The following is a 20,832-nucleotide window of genomic DNA, read 5'->3' as shown; positions in this document are numbered from 1 at the left end:
CGTAAAATAAATCTGATCCTTCGGGCCAGCCCTCTCTAGCAGAGCTGTTAATCAGCTCAGTGGTCTGGTTGAACTAAGGTATACTTAACTTAACTCAAGGTGGCCCGCTGCCAGGAAAAGATGAGTGATATTCGATAGTGATATTCGGAGTCGCATTATTTCAGGTTAACTTATCCACGTGTCTAATGTTCTCTCTCTCTCTCTCTCTCTCCTCTCTCTCTCTCTCTCTCTCCGACCAGTAAATTCCTATACACACAAATTATATTTACATCAATATATATATATATATATATATATATATATATATATATATATATATATATATATATATATATATATATATATGCATATGTATTTATATATTATAAATATATATACACATGTATACACACATGTATACATGTGTGTGTTTCTGTATAGGTATGTGTGTTTGCTTATTTGGGCGTATGAACAAATACGCGTGCGTACATACTGTGAATCCGGAAAATCAATCCTTCCGTGCCTTAGATATCCTAACATAAGTAGACTAATTGGAAATCTTATTAGAGATCTTATTGGTAACTTGCAAAGATACACTGATTAACGAGCTTTCGACGATTCATATTTCCCAAAGTTCTGCCTTTACTATGATACAACTATAAAAGAGAGAGAGAGAGAGAGAGAGAGAGAGAGAGAGAGAGAGAGAGAGAGAGAGAGAGAGAGAGAGAGGGCCATGGAGGGAGGGAAGGAGAGAGAAATATTATATTTTCAGACTTTTAGCACTTATCATTTGTAATGTATTCATGAATTCAAGTTTAATATTTACATCGTGTATAAAATTCATAGGAAATAAAACCCAATACAAAAATGATTGCTGGTGGTATAGCTTAGAAAATCTTCAACTGCTGTGGAACATTTTTTTACGAGTCAAGATAATTGTTTGTAAGACAGTTCATTTTTCTGTGAACTAGGACGTCTAAAAATTTGAGACTTTTATGGTGTCAACGAGAAATCAGTAACTGAAAACTGTTTAGTCGGCTTGGAATTCTGACAGATGAAATATTTGCGCAAAATAGAGTTATATTAATTTCTCAGCTACCACCATCTCACTGCACGCCCGATTCGGCTTAGAATTCTGACAAATGAAATATTTTGCGCAAAATAGAGTTATATTAAATTTCTCAGCAGCCACCGTCTCACTCCACGCCCGATTCAAGACCCTTAATTTCAATTCAAGAACTTGCACCTACACCTCTGCCCTTCCCATGACTTCTCTCGTCATTCCAGAAGTTGCATCTTAAATCATCTAACCAAAAGCAGTGTAGATTTTCATATTAGTATATTTCAGTGCAAAAGATATGCAAATGTAAAAGCAAAATAAATTTTTAATTTAGAATTAAAAGACAAAACAACAATGAATGAGAAGCTGAAATAACTAGCTTTTATGAGTCAGATGAGATGCTGTTTTTTCTTGTAGGAAACATACTCTGGTATCTTACTGTAAAACAGTGGGTTAATTTATGTATGTATATATATATATATATATATATATATATATATATATATATATATATATATATATACATACACATACACATATATATATATATATATATATATATATATATATATATATATATATATATATAAATAATCAACACAATCAATTGAAATATATTATCTATATGTATAGTCAGAAATAATATATACTGTAATATATATAAATATGTATATATATATATATATGTATATATTTATATATATATATATATATATATATATATATATATATATATATATATATATATATATATATATATATATATATATATATATATATATATCCTGTTGACTGGGTCTTAAAAATGGATTGGATTTCCATCCGGATCTGGATTTATACAAAGTCTAATTAAATCCTCCTTGCACAACAGTACACACCTATACAAAATTTAATTTAATTGCATCACAGCTATTTTGAAATATCTTCTGGACAAAGATGCATAACATCCATCCATTTTCATTGTCGGAGGGAAATATATGAAGAAATCTATCTGGGAAAGCCTAAAAAAAAAAAAAAAAAGATGGCTTTGTTATATTCTCCTTACACTTCCTTCCCTGAGCGTTCTCCTTGGCGGCGGAGTTTGGGAAGAATTCCCGAGGTTAAAACCCCTCCACCACCACCACCGCCATATGGCAGTCGTCATTATCGCCGCTGGAAGGATTTAACGGACGCGTGAAGGGTTTAGGAATAATATTTGGGATAATATTACTCAGGTCGTCTCTTCAGAGATTTCGAGGTAATAAGAGTTGGTAAGATTTCTGAATGTTTCTCTTCTTCTTCTTCTTCCTTTACCAGTATTTCCATACATCATTCTTTAAAATTAGTTCGAGAGTCTTATGCATATATACCCCTTCAACAGTGACGCATAAGAAACTGCAACAGTTTTCGTTACTTTGCTCAAACTTCTTGTCCGGACCCCAGTTCTTCAATTATCTTTCGAAGACAAGAAAAGATAATACCGTATAATTATGAAAAATTATATAATCTGAATTCTTAAAACACACACAGGCAATGAAAACAGAACAAGAGATGCGATTCGTATATTGTACTTATGATTGTACCCTAACAGCTCAATTGCTTTCAATAGCTCGTATTGTAAAAATGTGTAAGCTATATATGTTTATATATACACACAGGTATATGTATTTACATATACACAAACAGGTATATATATTTTTACATACACACACAAACGAACATACACCAGACAGATGAATTCTAAGTAAACAGATAGAACACTGGCATGTATTTTTTCCTCGACCATCAGAAGGACTTTCGATTTTCTAAATCAACTTAACCTTACTAAATCAATTAACGGAATTGTGGAAAAAATCATCTCCAAAACGTCTCGCAGGACGAGGAACTAACCCGTTGAGTGAACCTTTTGACATTCAGCTAATTGCTTCCAACTAATAAAGCTCTCCCAAAAGGACCGTAATAATGGCATCATCGCTGGTGAAAATTAGAGAAATATCATGATATAAGCTTAGGGGAAAAAGAGAGAGGAAAAAAATAAAGACAAAGAAAGACCAGAGTCGGAGAAGAAAGGAAAAAAATTGAGTGATGGCTTCAGTTTCATTTTCAGCGATCACAGCCTTCAGAACCTGTGCCATTAACTTCCAAGTCGAATTACCGACTTAAAGTCGATTACCCAGGTGCGCAAAAAAACATGATAGACTGGTGAGAGAGAGAGAGAGAGAGAGAGAGAGAGAGAGAGAGAGCTAATACGATTGGACGAATTTTTCTTTTTGGCAGCGTCATGCCCAGCAACAGGAGAACTAAAGTTTCATTGTTTGGAAATTTCTTCTGCCGCTCAACGGTAAGCTCAAGCTTTTTCATTGACAAACTCTACTTCTCTAAGGTCGAATACCTTGTGATTACGCCTAGCTGAACCTGCCTGCGTCTTTGCTTGTGATCTGTTGCACCGGCAAGATACGACAGTTTACAATCACAACCTCACACAATCATACATACATTATATATATATATATATATATATATATATATATATATATATATATATATATATATATATATATATATATATATATATATATTGAAATTTTATACAGAAAAAACATTCGCATTTAAATAAAACAACAGGAAAATAGCCAGATATATAATCAGTTATCATTATATGAAAGTAGTAGGAGAAACTATAATAAAAAAACTATTTTCCTTTAATTTTACAAATGGAATGTTTTTATTTTATCCTGCTTTAAAATTTCAACGATATAAAAATATATAAAAATACACACATTATATATATAATATTTATAATATATATATATATATATATATATTATATGACAATATATATAGATATATACTATATAGTATATCTGTGTTGTGGTTGTTTCCCTTTTTATTTGACTTGCTTTAAATATATAATGTTTTTTATTTATATATATATATTGCTATATATATATATATATACATATATACAGTATATATATATATATATATATATATATATATATATATATATATATATATATATATATATACATACACACACACATATATACCATTTCATTAAAAGTAAAATATAAAGCGCAAACAAATGCAAGTAGCTATGTCGCCCATTTAGGTATGACTAGAACATGAACAGCTGTAATTGCAAGAGCCTTGCTTCTAAAACAAGGGCGAGTTAACTAGAGCCTTGCCCTCGAAGGTTTTTGTTAGCATACTTGCATGTCATTTTCATACTTTCATTAACAAGGTGAGCAGAGTGGTTTACATTACTCAAGGAATGCTGGATGTCGTTCTCTCTTTCTCGTTTTCTCTCTCTCTGAACTCACACATATTAATTTATGACGTAGTTATACAGCGCACTCATGTTTATTGTTGCTGTAGTGCGTCTGAGAGAAAGAGAGAGAAATCTTACTACAAAATAAAACTTTATCGGTGACCTTTAGTAACTAACTGATCGTCAATATAAATCAGGTAAAGCCAACAGAGAATCTGAGAAGCTCTTCGAAACCGTCAAGCGGAAACTACATAAATAACCTCTTTTTTTCAGCGAAAAAAACATCGACCGCTGACACATCAACACAGAAGGGACGTGACAGTATTTACAATACTGCCAGTTATCCTTCAGACTTTTTCTTCTTATGCTCACACTATTCCCCTGGAATCTCCCACTGTGGCCTGTTGCCGCTTACCCCAGAGTGCGACGGTACTTTGCAGGCTTCTAAGCATTGATTTCTAGGGTGGGGTAGCTAGTCCCACGCTCTTACAGATGGTCAAGGGAACTTGTATCACAAGTGGCATCTGCCAATACGAGGGCGTCACCCGTCCAAGTTTTAACCATGCTCAACTTAGCTTGATTTCAATAAGCAAAAATTCTGCGGGTCAACGAATGTCTTGCTGCCTAGTATTCACTGGCATTCGTCCATCTAACTACTGTCTAAACCCGCCTTTGCTCATAGACTTGATACTGATAACAAATACTGTTTATATCAGTAATCGAAAAATCTGTTATTGCATTTATTTGCTAGTAATCTTCCTCAAAGCAAAAAATGATATTTTTTAAATTTAATATAAATAATACGTCATGGGATTCTGTACCCGCTCAACGCGTCTTACGAAAACTTATATTCTTAATCAAGAGAAAAGTTCGGTTTTAGCGATCGAAGTAAATAAGCAACACGGAAAGGCATAAATGACAAACTACTACAAACACCGAATAAACCACTAAATACGATATGCCATAAGAAAATATAATGCATAAGTAAATAAATAAATAAATATATAAAAAAATGATGTTTCCTTAGAACTAATTAAATTAGTTAAAGTATAGCGCATGACACGTATCCAACAGCAAGCATATATTCGGCGTGCCTGTTCCCTGAAACTTCTGTAAATATGGCTTCGGGTTAAAATACCTCGAGACAGCAATCTGTTTCACTGACCTTTGAGGGCAACGGCTGTTGCTGCTGTTGGTGCAGTTGTTGCTGTGAAATGGCCGAGAGCCTGTAGGCTCTTAGCTGCAATCAGAGAAAAAATGTATAAATAAAAATAACAGTAAACTAAAAATAAAAACATCGTGTTGTTAGATCAGAATGTTTGTTAAATGCTGATCAATAGATGAATATATTTAAAATTAAAAAGGTACCTCAACTTTACCGTCCAGGTTTCTGTTGACACTGTTTTCTTTTTCCTGTTCATTAGGTTTTGCAAAACGTCTTCTAATTGGCTGGCATTACATAACAAGCATTCCCCGGTCATTAAGTGACGACAATGATGCCATAAGGTTGAGAAACACATTCCTTTCTTCTCTTAGCCAGAGGGACAATTTCTTGCGAGTATAATTACACGACTTTTGCGAGAACATTTTTCAATCTGAGAGTTGTTTTTTTTTATTATTTTTTGTTTTTGTTTAAGTGGACAGCTGATTTTAAAATAAAATGCACAGCATCTGGCTGATATTGCATCTACTGGCACTGAAATGTTTGGTTAATACAGCAGAATTATTTGAAGAAATATTCAGGCTGCTAAGAATAAAAGAAACAATTTAATACATTTTGTTTACTTCTTCACAAAGTAGTTTGTCATGAAAAATAGAAATACAACATTTACCATTTACCTGAACTTCTAAAAGAAATGAAGAACCTTCATATGACAACGCGCACTATAGATACAAAAACCTAAAAGCCACTGCCATCTGATGTTCTCTTATTAAACTTAAGATTTGAAAATATGAAAAAATATGTCCCAAGTTGGCCCTAAAAATGATACAGCATCATTTACAGGAAAAGGAAAAAGAACTCATCACAGTTTCGTATAAAGCCACTTTGGCAGGCCTCGTACTGGTTTTTCCATCTATTTTTTTTTTGTTCACTTGTGACCCCTTCTATATCCCAATCAAAGCTATAACCTTAATGGAGAAAAAAGGAAGCCTGTGACAGATAACATCTCACTTATCTTGGCCTTTGCTGCATTGGCTACATAGCTTCAGCCAGAACTTAAAATTTACCGTGAAAATACATCAGAAACAATATATCTGTTCCAGTAGCACAGTTATCATAAATTTATGTAATAACGCTACCTTATGATTTTAAATGAGAATAATGATAATAATGAATCAGAATTGGAAAAATAAAACATAAAAAAACATTAATTCCCATAAATCAATAATAAATGTAAGAGCAATGTACTCGTCTAACGATCAAGTATTTATCGGTTTATTCATGTTGACGAAATTGTCACACTTTGTATCTGTATTTTCAATAAAAAAAAAAAAAAAAAAAAAAATTCCCCCGTGGCAACTAACATGAATAAGTTCCAATGACAAACCAGTATCACGACCATTCATGCATTCGTTTCGAAGAAGCGGTTTCAAAGGGTACTTCAGAGAGTGACTTCAGTTTCACACGCGTGTAGTATCACAATATAAATTAATTGTTATGAACTGTATAAGAAATTCATTGCGATATGAATTAACTGGCTGTACCGTCTGTAGTATTATCTTACAATGAATTTCATTATTTACTACTAATCTATTATATTGAGAAATACTAAGACTGGGATACGTGTTAGTATTCTGGTAACTTAAGGTATACCTATTGTTGGTAAATTAATCTGGCCTTGTGTCAGTAGGTGTACACGACGGGGAAAAGGCTGAGAAACTGTGCTCAGTAGTTTCAGTCAGCCTACAGTTTCGACAAACTTCAAACTTTGATCTTACCTTGGCTTGTGCCGCGAGGGCGGCCTGGGCGTATGACCTCTGCTGCTCCTGCAAAAGAGGAAAGGTGATTGTAATGAACGATTTCCAACAAATATTGAACTTTTATGCATTATTCATATTCATACATAATTCGCATGTATTAGCCGACAGATACGAAATTATGTGAGGCTTGAGAGTTCACTGGTGGGGTTGGAAGATAATTTATTGCTTGATTAATGAGCCGTTCAACGATTAAAATTTTCCCAAGTTGTACTTTTACTATGATACACCAATAAAACAGAGAGAGAGAGAGAGAGAGAGAGAGAGAGAGAGAGAGAGAGAGAGAGAGTATAGTGAAAAAATTCAAACAGGAATAGACCTCAGGTAGACTGAGCTCAAAAAAAGTTTTTTAATGAATCCAAAAATCAAGAATGATTTGTGAACCGAAGTAAAAAAAAATGGGCTATCGCTAGCAGACAAGCTGCAAAACAAATACAAAGAACTGTTCCTCAAGAAAATAGACAGCGAAACCGGGAAGCAATTCTGTCTAATCCCACAAGAACCCGTTACCTACCGAGGATTCTCTGATTTGCGGAAAACAAACGCAACAATCAATACAACACTGTTAAAAAAAAAGGCCTATACAGTAATCAACACCATCAGTACGCCACGCACGTACCAGGAGGTGAAGGAGAAGGAACAAGGCAAGGATTCTTTAGCAATGCTACCAGGCACCGCGTGAGAATCGGTGTTCGACGTCCTGGGAACATTGCGTTCAAGAGGAAAATAAAAACCTCCAACATGAGAACACATGTTCACAGCTTCCCCACACACACACGTTCGTTCTCCTCTATGTTGAAACAATAGTAAAATGGTATTGTTTACGCTAAAATTCGTATTTCATTAGATGTAAGATCACTCTTGGAATACTATGCTAGAGTGAAGAGTTGTTTATTTGGCCCCGCGAATAAAAGGTTTGACACTCAATCTGATGATTGATTTCACTCCAACTGAATTAGGAATACCTCGTCGAGACCCTCACGTTTTGATGGTATATATTATTTTTCACAGGGTAACAGTCACGTCTGTTTTATCTCTCTGTTTCTCTCTTTCTCTCCACTCTAGCTGCCACCACAACAGTCGTCTTTTAACTGTTTAGGTTAACAGATGCCTTCAGGATTCTAGGGATCACGCCAATTTCCTCCTCGTCCGGTTCAAGAATCGGACACGGGTCATCCAGTTGTGGCACAGACGTCTAACCACCAAGGTACGGGGTCCAACACAGAGAAAGGAACAGCCATCAACAAAGTCCTGAATTTGTTAGGACGAACGAAATCACTGAAGTACACCACATAAAAGCACCGCCAATACCCACATTTACCAGGTCATCTCTGGCTCTCAACCCCAAAATAAATTTATGTTATATATATATCATTCACCTCAGGCCACAGGACCTCGAAAATGTGTTGAAATATCACGAAAGTGCTTGGTACTCCTTTATTTTATTTTCCTGTGGCCTTAGCTGAATGTATTGTCCCAAGCTATTTAGTGACATATAGGCATATATATATATATATATATATATATATATATATATATATATATATATATATATATATATATATAATCTATATATATACACAAACATATGTATATATATATATACAGTATATACATATATATATAATATATATATATATATATATATATATATATATATATATATATATATATGTGTGTGTGTGTGTGTGTGTGTGTGTGTGTGTGTGTGTGTGTGTGTGTGTGTGTACATACAAACGCCGTGAAATTCAAGAGGAATTACAGACAATCAAATACCACCTCATCTCATCATTTAACGTCACGTCAGATATATGTTACGCCTTCTGCATCATGCTCTAAGACTTCTAGTGGCCCAGTCGCCTAGTTTCACAAACACACGATCTCAGTAATTCCGGGGGAGAGGGAGACACACTGACTCCTTCCTGCGGATCTCAACAACACACAACTTATCAGACGCGATTTCTCACGGTTATCCATCGCAAGTCAAGAACTAACGGGAGTTGCAAAAGCAATCAGGACGACTCGCCACAAGTCACTCTCAAGTCATCCTTCCATCCTTCTCAGCCTTGTCTAAAGGTTTGGCGCCTTTTCTTTCTGTTTCGCCTAAATTTTTCTTTTCTTTCTTTCAGATCTGTCTTATTCCTCACTTGATTACTGCATGTTTCATATATTCTTTTCTCTAAATTTTGTGTTACCTCCGAATTTTGTCAACCATGTTCTCCACATTTATAAAAAAATATAACTGATACGTTCGCAGTTTTCCCTGTTGTTTTTAATTCAATTCTCCCCATTCATCTACTTGCAGTAAAATTGAGACAGTTTCCTATTATCGTTATTTCGTCTTTTTTCTTTTCTCGCTCATTAACTGCGCTGCATTCTTAACCTTGCTACAGAATCATTCTTCGCACACTTCTATTACTATCTTACTTTTCTTTTTACCGTTGTATCAGGTGACCACATCCCAAAAAGCTAACCTGCGCTAAGAAACCCTGTCCTCGATATAAGCCACTAATCGCTAGTTCTTTCTCCTTGAAGCTTCCATTTGGTATTTATTGGCAACGACTTCCCTCGGGCCAACTCTTTCATAAGTCCTGTCACTTTACAGACAATTCTCTTCTCCTCCTCCTCCTCCTCCTCCCACTCAAGCTCGTATTTTTTTTCCATTCTTCTTCATTACTTCCTCTTGGAGCAGGTACAGTTAAACCGACACTTCAAATATCCCAATAATTTCGGTATCCGACGGAGTAATCCTTCTGGGGGAGAGAGATCAAGGTACTGGCTGAAAAAGCGTCGGTGTCTCTCAGCTGCTTTTCAGATACAATATTTTTTCCCTCGCGCGGTGGCACTTACAGAACCTACCCACACACACATCCACCCACATACACGCGCGCACAGGCACATATACACGCCACAGTACGTAATGCAGGGCTGTACCGTATACGTGCTTATGTCAGCAGTATAAAGCAGTAAAAGTCTGAGTTTTTCAGAATTTCACCTTTGTTTTGCCTACGCTACACGATAGGATATATATATATATATATATATATATATATATATATATATATATATATATATATATATATATATATATATATATATATATACATATATATATATATATATATATATATACATGTCATATATGTGTGTGTGTGTGTGTACAGTTGTAATCATTCTGAAATTCCCTTTAAATAAGAAGAAAAACATGACAATATGAGTAAAAATAACAAAACTATTAAACGTAGCTTACAAAGTCTTATGCAAAACTTTATTATACCAAATCAGTAAGTTAAATACGTAATTTTCAATTACTCTCCGTAACTGAAACTAATGAAATGAAACGTAATTAGCAATTCCTAATCGTATCACCAATACTTTACAGCACATACGTAAAATAACGAAATACTTAGAGCCATTATTGTGTTTACTCGATCAACACATTGCGCAAACCCACAAATTCGGCTCTTAGACTGCAAAGCACTCAAGATATTTATCAACAAATCTGGAAGGTTTGTCTATCTGATAAATAATATTCATGAAATAACACCACTGCTACTTACGATAACTATGGCTGTCCTTAAGGCTGTAACGGTTACGTTAACTTTACACTACAAAAAAGTTTAAGTTACAACTGCCCCATAGCAAGGAGACTTCGAATGGCTGAGAGAATTTTATTGGCGTTATAGTAGCAACGATGGTCATCGACACCGGAGCAAAGAAAATAATAAACGGAATTTCGAAAAAGAATCAACTTCAAAATGTAACTAGGTAGAGAGCGCTTACGAGCTTAGTACAAAGTAACGACAGTAGTGGTCAAACAAAACTGTCCACATTACTCTTCTCCTACAAATTACACAATATATATGAATGCTTACATCCTAAACGCACTATATTATATATATATTATATATATATATATATATATATATATATATAATATATATATATATATATATATATATATATATATATATATATATATATATATGTTAATATATATAATATATAAATATATAGAAATTTCCCAGTAAAGAACAAAAATACACATGTCAAAAGTATCAGTTTACTTACTTAAAAAGTACAAATTACTCAAGCGAGAGGTGGCAATTCAGTAATCTGTTCTAAGCAATGGCCAGTAACGGCTTGTTAAGTATGGTGATAATGATGATGATTACTACCAGAGGACTGAAGGAGATGGTTTGGTTAAAGCATTTTAAAACTGAGTTTGACTGAGTGAGCTTCACTAACGTAACGCCAGCTTCTGACACTATAACATGCAATCTATCACTGCCAGTTAAAAGAGACCCAGTACTAATGCAGTGGTTCGGGAATTATTGATAACTTATATTCCCTCAGTTGGTGCATACATACACAAAAACAAGTGCATATCGAGTTACCTAACTTTGAAACGCACACGTGACAGACACCCAGAATGATTTTATTGGCATGGCGTGTGACTTACCTCCTTGAATTTCTTGCATCATAATCTGCTCGCGTTAACCTGGATGACCTCAGAGCGGAATGGATCATTAACTTATAAGGTCTCGGAGTCCCCTTTCCGGCGAGATTTCCTGTCCAAGACGGGATGAACTTAATTAAGGCCATCTCTGTTACCACGAGTAAACTCCAGATTTAATCCTCATCTGCATTAGCATCGCCAGGTTTTCAAGTTTCATCAGAGACTATAGTTGGTCGGGGTTGGTCGGACCTTCGCAGAACGGAGCTGCAATAAAACCGGACGACTGCCCTACTGTGCTTCCTGCAGTCAACTCAACCCTGGACACAAAATCCGCTATACATGACGCCCGACTCCGCCAACCCGTTGCGAAAAAAAAAAAAAACATAAATCGCAATTGCAGAAAAAGGCAACAAACCGTACGGTAACAATTAAACAGTTTAAACTGATTACTTCGGATTGTTTCTTTCTAACATTTCTCCGGATAAGGTCACCGCCAAAAATGCAATCCTGCACGCCGTTGTCGGCTAAAAAAGAGCTACGGCTTCGCCCCCAAGGACGCACTGTAATGCCTTGATGAAGGGTTCGTCCCTCAATGAAGGACTTTCCCCGTTCCGTTCCTTGTGACAATTATGGCCAAAAAAAAAGAAGGAAAAAAAAGTTTACTATGAGAACCGCTAACACCAGTTCCATTAACCTTTAATAATCTCTCTCTCTCTCTCTCTCTCTCTCTCTCTCTCTCTCTCTCCAAATATTTCTACTAAGATATCCCCGATCCCAATGACACCATAATTGTGTTGCGCTCAACGAAAAACCATCAAGTTCTAAGCCTGCAATTTCATAAGTGAACAAATTACCGAAGGCAACCCAAAAAAAAAAAAAAAAAACAGAGCGAAAAGCGGGTGATCTACAGTGAACTCACGTATTTCCTTAAATCCAATTTTTTTTTATGTGTATTTTTTCTAGCTAGGCGATATGTTGCCCGGCTTACTTGGTAAATAAGTGATAAGGGAAAAATCTTATTTTACGGCCTTTGTAACACAGATCACGTTAGAAGAATCGGGAAAAAATACTGTTTTGATTTTCTTGATGTCTCTGAGAAGTGAGTCTATTCAGAGATAAATGGATAATCTGTCATAATCCAGGCATCAACAGAAGAAGTTATTACTCCGACAATAAGAACTGGCCACTGTTGTATTAATGAAAACCAAACGAAAAGAGTAAATAAAGATCCACAGTACCAATACAGTAATAAGAAAGAAGAAAGAATAACCCAAGTTTTCCGTATTAGTACTCTATTATGACAACATAAGTCGCAGCGAGCGAGACACGAAATTATGCAGGAAACGCTGCCGTAACCTAATTGCCTACTGGAAGAAAGAATGGCTCTTTACACACTGGCCTGAAAAGCCCCGAGGGAAAAAATGTCGAGAAGGAATCTAGTTCTGTGGCCCCTGCTGCCGTCATCTTATGGAAATATCGTGGTTTCTCCTCCTTGTGTACAGGAATCGTTCTCTGCACTCGAAAAATTTCGGTCATTTCTGGTACGTGTCTGTGCTATGCCTCAGCCCTCCGCCCGCCCACAAACAAAAATATGAAAAGGAAAAAGATGAAACGTTGTGGCTAACTTTAGTTAGAACCTATAAATCTTACACCAGACCTTGGAAGCCTGGTTTAAGCTGACGATGAGTCACAGAGCGGCTTGAAATGCGATTTCGTTAATCCAGTTTAAGGACTAGATAGCCTCTTTTATTAACTAAGATTGGTCATTTCACGTGCACTCTACAATACCCCAGAAATTTTTAAAAATTAAGTTACATTAATTTAACTATAGTCATGTTTTCTTGTCTCGTCCGATGCAAGTTGTCTTTGCAGTTCTATAAGAAAATGTTCTCACAATTTACTTTTGAAATATATCGTTATTACTAATGAGGATTTGCGATCGCCAAAAGGAGGACTTATGATTAGTAATAAAATCGCTCTCCCTTTGGTGTTGTAGTTTCTGAATGTGACTTCCACGCGGTTTATTCTTTTAGTCGCTGAATTAATAACATGTGATAAAAGTTAATGTCAGTAACAAAAATAAAGTTTTACCCTTTTGCAAAGAGCCATGCTCTGACGAAGTTCGAGCCGTGAGACCGGGAATGCTAATGATAAGCAGCGTTATGTAAACTGCCCTAAAAAGAAAAGTGCAACAAGACACTGTGTACTTATACAAACAGTCTGCAAGAAAAACCTTAGTTTCATTACGAACAACTTATCAAAAACATACAGACGATAATTTAGTCAACTGGTCCATGTTTCTTTAGGAAGACTTTTTCCTTCAATTCGGTAAACTTGACAAATGAAATTATATGGAAGCAAATTTAGATGACACAATAGCCTGATGCGGAAGAGCGATGCATGTTATTTTTATCATTTATATAAAAAAATGCTTCCCAAAAAACTTTGCGTCTGACTCTCTCTTGTTTTTCTCACTTGTGGCATTTAGCCGCCAAGTATTCTAGAAGTTCGTTCCACTGACCGAAACCGACGAGAAAAGACGAGAAAAGTCGAGGAAAGACGAGAAAAGGAAATCACGTCTACGCAAAAGTTACCTTGCGCTGAAGGTCAGATAAATGACCTCTTTTTTGTAAAAGTACATTTGGATACGGCATCCTTTAAAATACAAAAAGAACAAAAATTGAATACCTACAGTATACTTGAACAAAGAGAGAGAGAGAGAGATCCACTTCAAATCACCACACTTGAACTGAACTGCATGTTGGTATTGTAAAGCAAAAAAATCTTCCGTTTTAGTTTCTTTTTATCTGTTGAATGACTTTGTGTGCTTTCTTAACTCTTCTCATTGTAACAAATTTCTTTGTGTTTCCTTTACAATAACTGTAGTTCTTCACAAACCACTACTACCAATGATCATTTCAATTTAATTTTTCCCCACTGCTGCGTTCTCTCTCTCTCTCTCTCTCTCTCTCTCTCTCTCTCTCTCTCTCTCTCTCTCTCTCTCTCTCTCTATCTATATATATATATATATATATATATATATATATATATATACATATACATACATAATATATATATGTATGTATATACACACACACACACACACACATATATATATATATATATATATATATATATATATATATATATATATATATATATAAATATATACCTATATATTGTATGACATCACCACAATGTTGTGTCTCCTCTGCGGCTCCATCCGCCGACTTCCTCAAAGCCTGACAACCATGAAGGGTCGAATAACACTGAGGGCACATCAGATATGGCTCGCTGCAATTAACTCAGAGCTTCAATTATCAAAATGGCCACATCACTGCAAATTATTTTCTTCTGCTGAACGCGAGATGAGTGGGTGAGCGGTGAGGGGAAAAGAAATGTACAGATTATATCATTTTGATCTTGAGAAAAGTATACAGTTTGTACACGCGAAGAATACAAATGAATGAATCAAATTTACACTTATTTTTTTATATTTCGTATTTGAAAAAAATATAATGTTATATCTAGTTGTACGTACATTTTCAATTGTTAGCCTAGGTGCGGTAATTTGTGCTACAAGGAATTGGGTTATGAGAGCAACAATGCTATAAAGCGGAAGTAGGCAACGAATGTTACAGAGGTCTCATAAATGTGAAATAATCTAAGGGTAATTAATAAATAAGTTTTAATCCCGAACTCTTCGAATGTTGAACTTGTTTCAATGTACTATTTTCAAAACGAAGTAAGCGTAAAAAATTCAATTTTGCATTATTTCCTTGTATAGCTCTTTCCTAAGAGTTGTACACCCATCCTTCCTTGTAAATTGTAAAACGTTTTTGAAACTGATAATGATAACTAGCTGTTAAGTTCATACAGCAATGATCGGGCCATTCGAGTAATTTCACCTTAGGAACTAGAACCCTCGGCAGTAGGAACTACTCTCAACCCCAAAAAAGCTGGTAGCGGCTACCAAAAACTAGAAGTATAGTAATTTAAAAAAAATTAAATATACAATACGTATTATATGTGAGATAATTTACTGACACGATTTATTAGTCAGATATGCGCACCCTTCAAAGTGAAGGACGAGTATTTGTAAAATAACGGGATACGTGCTTAAATGAATGAATGATTATATAAATAGATGATGAATACATGAACAATTAAAGCGTCGGAGAGAGTATACTGAAACCAATCCCCTCCACGGCGTGGCATTTTTAAAATAAACAACAAAAGTAAGAAAAACAAAAGTGCATCGAACTGTGAAAGAAAATACGATTAATAACACCCCCACCGTGCTATGTCATCCACCCGCCATTTCTAATTCGCACCTCAATCACGCGCCAGGTCGTGAAATGAACCGGAGCATTCCTCGATTCGCTTGGCGTGACATTTTTTGCTCCCTGATTTCCCCACGGGAAAAAAAACCTACGCATCACTACGTGCAGCAGCATCGCTTGAACTGATCCACGGAAATCGAGGAACCTGTGAGATGGACACGGGAATTAAGAAAGAATGATGACGAGGGAACAAGAAACTGACAATTTGAAGACGAAAAATTCTGACTGGTTTTCCGAGTAGATATGGTGGGGATGCAACCCCCTGGGGAGAAAAGCTTTTTGCATTTAATTGTGTTAATACACTTGTCAGCCTTCCCGGAAATGTCAGCAATGAATGTTGATGTTTACAAGCTTGACTTATTTCAAGCGTTTTGCTCTTAAAAGCGAAACTTCAATTTTTCTTCATTTTAATTCATTTTATCTGCATGATGATCTACGTCTCTCTCCTGATTTTTTCTCTTGCTTGCACCAATATGTATATAATTATATATTTCAATTAATATATATATATATATATATATATATATATAATATATATATATATATATATATATATATATATATATATGTGTGTGTGTGTGTGTGTGTGTGTGTATATATATATATATGAACAAAATGCACTCATTTCCCTGCTCAATTTATATACATATAATATATATATATATATACATATATATATATATTTATATATATCATCACATCACCGTGATTCATATACAATCGAAAGCTACAAACGTCCTTTAATATCAATTCGCTCTACACTCCGAAATAATATATTATTTTCATATATGTTACCGAAGGGAATTTTAGTTGATAATAAGTACGCCGTCTCGTGGGCTCGAACCAACGAGGACAGGAACTCAGGACTACAGGACGCATTAACCCAATCGGCCGATTGGGTTAATGCGTCCCTGTAGTCCTGATTCCTGTCTCTGATGGTCTGAGGCTGAAAAAGACAAACTTATTATCAATTAAAAAATTCCTTCTGCAACACATATGAAAATATATTATTTCAGGTAGAGTGAATTGATATTAAAGACGTTTGTCTTTTCTGAATATATATATATATATATATATATATATATATATATATATATATATATATATATATATATATATATATGAATTTATGTATGTACGTATGTGTGTTGTGTTTGTGTGCGTGCGTGTAAGGTTGTTTGAGAGTTCATCGTCTATAAATTGCATTAAAAACAAAAAACAAAAATAATCACGATTAATTATAACTACAATCCTCTGCAGATATTAACAATTAAGTAGGTTATAACTATAAAATGGAAGTGTCTAAGCAATCATCTTCCTCGGTAGGAAAAAAAAATGGAGTCAATTCCAATCTGAAATCTTTTCTACATCTGAAAAAAATCCCAGTGTTCTCTACGATAAAGGTGAAAACGCTTGTTCTATTTCCGTGTATGGCTGATAGTCTCCGCATCGTAAAAAGTATTCATTGGCCTTTTGCGTAGCTCTATAGTCTATATCGAAGTATATATCCAAATACATAAGTTTGTGCAATAACAAATACCGTATATATATATACACACACGTATATATATATATATATATATATATATATATATATATATATATATACACATATATATGTATATATAGTATATATGCATATATATATATATACAGTATATAATATATATATATGTGTGTGTGTATAAAATAAACATATATGTATATATATATATATATATATATATATATATATATATATATATATATATATATATATATATATATATTACATATGTATATACTGTATAGTATATACTGTATATATATATATATATATATATATATATATATATATATATAAAAGCACACATAAATACATATATATACATACAATATATATATATATATAATACATATATAAATATAAATATATACATGTATATATATGTATGTGTGTGTGCATGTGCGCGCGCGTCTCTATTAGAAAGACCAGTTGCAGGCACACACTACTCTCGTTACAGCCACTCTAAAAACCACCTCCCTGCCGTGCAATCAAATCGGAAGCCTCAAAAACCAATCAAGAGCGACACGAGGCTGTTATTAACAGCTACAACGAACCAAGGACATTTAGTCACTTCAGACTTTAATGTCTCCGACACTTTAATTCTAGCTTTATTTGTTTTTCGTTTTTCCTTTTTTTCCCTTTGTTAGGGGGGACGGGGAGGGGAGGTTTGGTAGGGCCTGGCCTCAAGCTACCATTACTTGAGAGTTTCAGTCAATGGGGAAATTTAATTTACTAATAGTACTACTACGAGTAAACGCACGATTATCTGTTGAAGGTGAAGATATACAGTATATATAGTAGGGATATATACTGTAAATGGCTAATATTATACACTTGAGGATTTTTCCATGTAGATGCTAATTTATAAATATATATGTAAATATTTCTGACTATACATATATATAATATATATATATATATATAACATATATATATATATATAAAATACTTAAATATAAATATATAAATGTATTTATGTATATAAAATACTTAAATATAAAATATATATATATATATGTATATGTATATATATATATATATATATATATATATATATATATATATATATATATATATATATATATATATATATATGAATATATATATATATATATATATGAATATATATATATATATATTTATATATATATATATATATATATATATATATATATATATATATATATATATATATATATATATATATATATAGCAACCTTTTTCATCATAAAATCCATGAGAAGGGCAAACAGCAGTGGTGACATTTCCTTATAGCACTCCATTATTTACTGCAACATCATTAACTTTGCATTTGCATGGTTCATGAGTAATTGCAATTAGCTTTATAAACTCATGTAAGACCTTCAGTAATGGACGTCGTCAACTGCCATCTTTTAATAAACATAAATCATCGAAGGGAATTTTTAGTTTCCATAACTGCTACACAGTATATTTCAAGACAAATATCTGAGCTGTACAAATTTCCTTTCGAAAACAAGCTTATTCATCTCTAGGGCAGTTTACCAATCTCCTCCTTTAGCCAACTTAGGAAGAGTCTTGTGAATATTTTCATCACGACCGACATAAGTGCAACGCCTCTATAATTATCATATTCAGTCAGGTCACCTTCCTTATCTACCTTGCTATGACTTCCAATCCCAACCTCAGGATTTGTTTCCTCATTCCATATTCTGGAGAACAGTCTAGTTAATATACGGGGTGTCATTTCATTTTCAGCTATAATCATCCATTCTGTAATTCAATTACAGCTCGGCGCTTTTCATGTTCTAAGTTTTTTTCATTACTGATTCCACCTAATCTATCGACGAACCTCAAGTTATGATCACAACACTGCGCTGTGTGTGGTACTGTGTAGAGCAACACGATGAAAATACACACACACACACACACACACACTCAATACCATTCCTTGCCGAGCATTCTTTTCGGAGCATATTCCACTTCCCTCATGCATTCCAGAGTCCGGACTTGAGACATGAGATCACTGACTTAATACGCTGGACACAACAGCTATGCATGCGTTAAATGGGTGTGTAAGTGTGTGTTTATGTGAGTGAGTTCGAGCGAGCAGGACCGGCAAAACATAAAAAAAAAGTAAGTAGCCTAAACCACAAAAGATAATTACTACGTTAGTTTTTGATTTCGTCATGTTTCGGCGACACACCCAAACTCATTTGTACTGACATATTTACACCTTGAAGGCATTATATTTCCTCTGATACAGTTGTCACTAGATATGAATATAAATATGACTGCTGTTCCTGCACTTATTGTCTTTTGGTCGTCGACTTCTGTTCACTTGAAATCTATAAGAAGGTGTGCTTCTGCTTTCACGTATTGTTCATGATTTATAATTCTTATCTCATTAGAACAAAAAAATTATCTACAAAGAGACTGCTGGGTTATTTTAAGCCTTACATTCAGTTTCTACTAATCTTTTAGTTTTATTTTCACAGTTACGTTACCTCTAGACGAGGGTGTGTTCTACAATTAACTGAGGATTTATTTGATCATATGTTTTTGTTAAGACTAACATAAGATTTTACGCTTGAATAATAGAAAGATGGAAAAGACCAACAATCATTCTAAAATTAAGAACAGTTATTGTAGTATCTATGTTATTGCCTTTAATTAAAAACAAGTAGCCATCCAAACACACACTACATGCACACACACACACACTATATATATATATATATATATATATATATATATATATATATATATATGTGTGTGTGTGTGCATGTGTGTATACATACACATTACTAAAAAGTTTCCTTTTAATATTTTTCTCAGTCATCTTTTTATTGTTTTTTTTTTTTTTTTGCTGTTGGGGATCACAAAAGTAGTACTTGAGTAAAATTTGTCCTGTTTCGAATGAAATGCACATTTCCATTAAACATAAAAGCCAAAGACTGGAATAAAACATTCTTTTAATATATCTGCAATTTGTATAGGTACATTTTCTTTAATCTTTATTTTTCTAGTATCTGGCATTAATCGCTATGGATGCTTAGGCAATCTATAGTAATGACATGTTTACTGTTTATACTTCAGACTAAGCTATAAGTGTTGTTTAATTAAGATGACCTTGTGACAACGTGGACTCCGGCACTTTCGAGCAGCCTGTAAACTTTAGATGTAGATTAAAACTGTAATTCTCTGCCGAAAAGAAGAAGACACCTTCACAAATCC

At 34.0% G+C, this 20,832-nt stretch overlaps 1 protein-coding gene across 2 annotated transcripts in view; it reads right to left on the bottom strand.

Moving 5' to 3' along the window:
- LOC136847824 (uncharacterized) overlaps nucleotides 1–20,832 on the bottom strand; it is a 217,348-nt gene that overhangs the window by 146,655 nt on the left and 49,861 nt on the right. For both annotated transcript variants that reach the window (XM_067119763.1, XM_067119771.1), the window contains exons 2-3: nucleotides 7,230–7,277; nucleotides 5,455–5,529 (exon numbers count right to left, since the gene is read on the bottom strand). In XM_067119763.1, coding sequence (XP_066975864.1) covers nucleotides 5,455–5,529; nucleotides 7,230–7,277 — 123 coding nt within the window. The remainder of the gene's footprint in view (nucleotides 1–5,454; nucleotides 5,530–7,229; nucleotides 7,278–20,832) is intronic.

This window comes from Macrobrachium rosenbergii, chromosome 2, assembly GCF_040412425.1.
Source record: "Macrobrachium rosenbergii isolate ZJJX-2024 chromosome 2, ASM4041242v1, whole genome shotgun sequence".
Lineage (NCBI taxonomy): Eukaryota > Metazoa > Arthropoda > Malacostraca > Decapoda > Palaemonidae > Macrobrachium > Macrobrachium rosenbergii.
This window is presented reverse-complemented; position numbering and strand designations above follow the sequence as displayed.